Genomic DNA, 2,673 nt, shown 5'->3' with positions numbered 1-2,673 from the left:
TTGGTATTTAATTTTTGTTTTTTTCTTTTTTTTTTTTTGCTCTTTTAGATGATCTCAAACACATTGTTGTGGCAATGCCACATCGCGGACGTACAGAGTTACAAACTGTTCTATTAAATATGAGACCAGCAAAAGTTTTTCGCAAACTAAGTGGAGAATCTGAATTTCCAGAAGATTGCCAAGCCATGTCAGATGTAATAAGTCATTTTCGTGAGTAGTTTTCTTGTTAAATTTATTTTGATTTATGATTTATAAAAAAACTTAAAAAATCCTTTTGTTTAAAATTTCTTAGATGTATCGGAAGATTTAAATGTGGAGGGTAAAAATATACATTTTAGTATGGTGAGAAATCCCTCACATCTGGAGGTAAGTTTTAAATAAATAACTTGAGTTGTTTTGTTGTATTTTATGTATATATTTTTTAAATCTATTAGGCTGCTAATCCCGTTGCTATGGGTAAAACTCGTTCTAAGCAACAATCTTTAAAGGATGGTGATTTTAGTGATGAAGCCGGAAAACCTTTCGCCTCTTCTGTACTTAATGTTATACTTCATGGCGATGCTGCCTTTGCCGGTCAAGGTATTAATCAGGAATGTTTAAATATGGCCTATGTGCCACACTTTGAAATTGGTGGCAGTGTTCATTTGATTGTTAATAATCAAGTGGGTTTTACTACACCCGGTGATAGAGGCCGTTCCACCGATTATACTTCTGATTTAGCTAAAACTATACAAGCTCCCGTTTTACATGTGAATGGTGATGATCCCGAGATGGTTGCTTTAGTTACGAAATTGGCTTTCGAATATCAACGCCAGTTCCGCAAGGATATTTTCATTGATATGAATTGTTTCCGTCGTTGGGGTCACAATGAATTGGATGATCCCACTTTTACCAATCCATTAGTATATGCCATTGTCAATAATCGCAAGTGAGTAGAAATTCGAAAATATATTGATAAAATTTGTTTTTAAAATTTCTTATGTGAAAATCGTTCCATTAGGATCCTATATAAGAAAAATCAAATAAGTACCAATTGAATTACAAAATAGTACCAGAAAATGTAATTTTATAAATAGATTGTACGCTTCGTGTTTAATTTTGGGTTTCTTGGTTCAAAATCAAAAAGTCCCCAAAAATTCACTTCTATATATTTTCATTCCATTTTTTAGAAATTAAAGAAATTTTTATCCCTTAAAATTAGGACCGTTCCCGATTTATATGCTGAAAAACTTAATGAACAATCCATACTCTCCGCTGAAGAGGCTAAAAAAATCCACAACGACTATATGGACTATTTAAGCGAAGAACTTTTATTGGCTCCTAAATACAAACCTGAACCATCTTACTTTCAAAGACAATGGAAACATCTTACTACAGCTTCAGATAATATAACCTACTGGGATACTGGCCTTGATTATGGTTTACTAAATTACATTGGACAGCAGAGTGTAAAATATCCTGAAGGCTTCGTAAGTACAAATACATATTAAATACTAACAAAAATAAATAAATAATAAAAATAAAAACAGTGATGAATCCATAAGAAATTTACGTCTAGTATAAGAAGCTATAAAGTGTTTTAAATGATAAACATTTTTTTTGTCTTTTTCTTTTTATTCTTAATGCCGAGACAGAATGTTCATCCACATTTGAAGAAGACTCATATTGAGGGCAGAATTAAAAAACTGAATGCTGGCGAAAAAATTGATTGGTCAACTGCAGAAGCTTTAGCAATTGGCAGTCTTATGTATCAGGGTTATAATGTACGTATAAGTGGTGAAGATGTAGGACGTGGTACTTTCTCACATCGTCACGTTATGTTGGTTGACCAGGAGACAAATGAAATGTTTATACCATTGAATGAACTCAAAGGTGGTCATGATGGTAAATTGGAAGTGGCTCACAGTATATTGTCTGAAGAGGCTGTATTGGCATTCGAGTATGGTATGGCCATTGATAATCCAAATAACTTGATAATATGGGAAGCTCAATTTGGTGATTTTGCCAATGGTGCCCAGATTATTATTGATAATTTTATTATCTCTGGAGAAAGTAAGTTTTTTTTTTATATGGCAAAACATTTATTTTGAATAACATATCCTATTACCTTTAGCCAAATGGATGGATTCGAATGGTTTAGTTTTGCTTTTGCCTCATGGTTACGATGGTGCTGCCTCGGAACACAGTTCTTGCCGCATTGAACGTTTCTTGCAGTTGTGTGATTCGAAAGAATGTGCTGCCGATAGTGATAATGTTAACGTACAAGTTGTCAATCCCACTACACCTGCTCAATATTTCCATGTCTTGCGTCGCCAACAAATACGCAACTTCCGTAAACCTTTGGTTATAGTTGCTCCCAAGGTGCTATTGCGTTTATCGGCTGCCACTTCTTCGTATACCGATTTCACCGAAGGCACTCATTTCCATAATGTTTTGGGCGATAAAACCGTTCATCAAGATTCAGTTAAACGGGTTATCTTGTGTTCTGGCAAACATTATTATAATTTGGCCGACGAAAGACAGGCCCAAAATATTCAAGATACTGCCATCATTCGTGTCGAATCATTGTGTCCATTCCCCGCCTATGAATTACAGCAGGAAATTGCCAAATATAAGAATGCTACAAGTAAGTGTTTTATATGGAGGTTTTATACCTTTTGGATTTATCCTATG

At 34.2% G+C, this 2,673-nt stretch overlaps 1 protein-coding gene across 1 annotated transcript in view; it reads left to right on the top strand.

The window, feature by feature from the left end:
• LOC111681550 (probable 2-oxoglutarate dehydrogenase E1 component DHKTD1 homolog, mitochondrial) overlaps positions 1–2,673 on the top strand; it is a 7,690-nt gene that overhangs the window by 3,681 nt on the left and 1,336 nt on the right. Inside the window, exons 3-8 of the mRNA XM_046950194.1 lie at positions 49–210; positions 293–366; positions 435–928; positions 1,202–1,469; positions 1,635–2,052; positions 2,114–2,645. Coding sequence (XP_046806150.1) covers positions 49–210; positions 293–366; positions 435–928; positions 1,202–1,469; positions 1,635–2,052; positions 2,114–2,645 — 1,948 coding nt within the window. The remainder of the gene's footprint in view (positions 1–48; positions 211–292; positions 367–434; positions 929–1,201; positions 1,470–1,634; positions 2,053–2,113; positions 2,646–2,673) is intronic.

This window comes from Lucilia cuprina, chromosome 4, assembly GCF_022045245.1.
Source record: "Lucilia cuprina isolate Lc7/37 chromosome 4, ASM2204524v1, whole genome shotgun sequence".
Lineage (NCBI taxonomy): Eukaryota > Metazoa > Arthropoda > Insecta > Diptera > Calliphoridae > Lucilia > Lucilia cuprina.
This window is presented reverse-complemented; position numbering and strand designations above follow the sequence as displayed.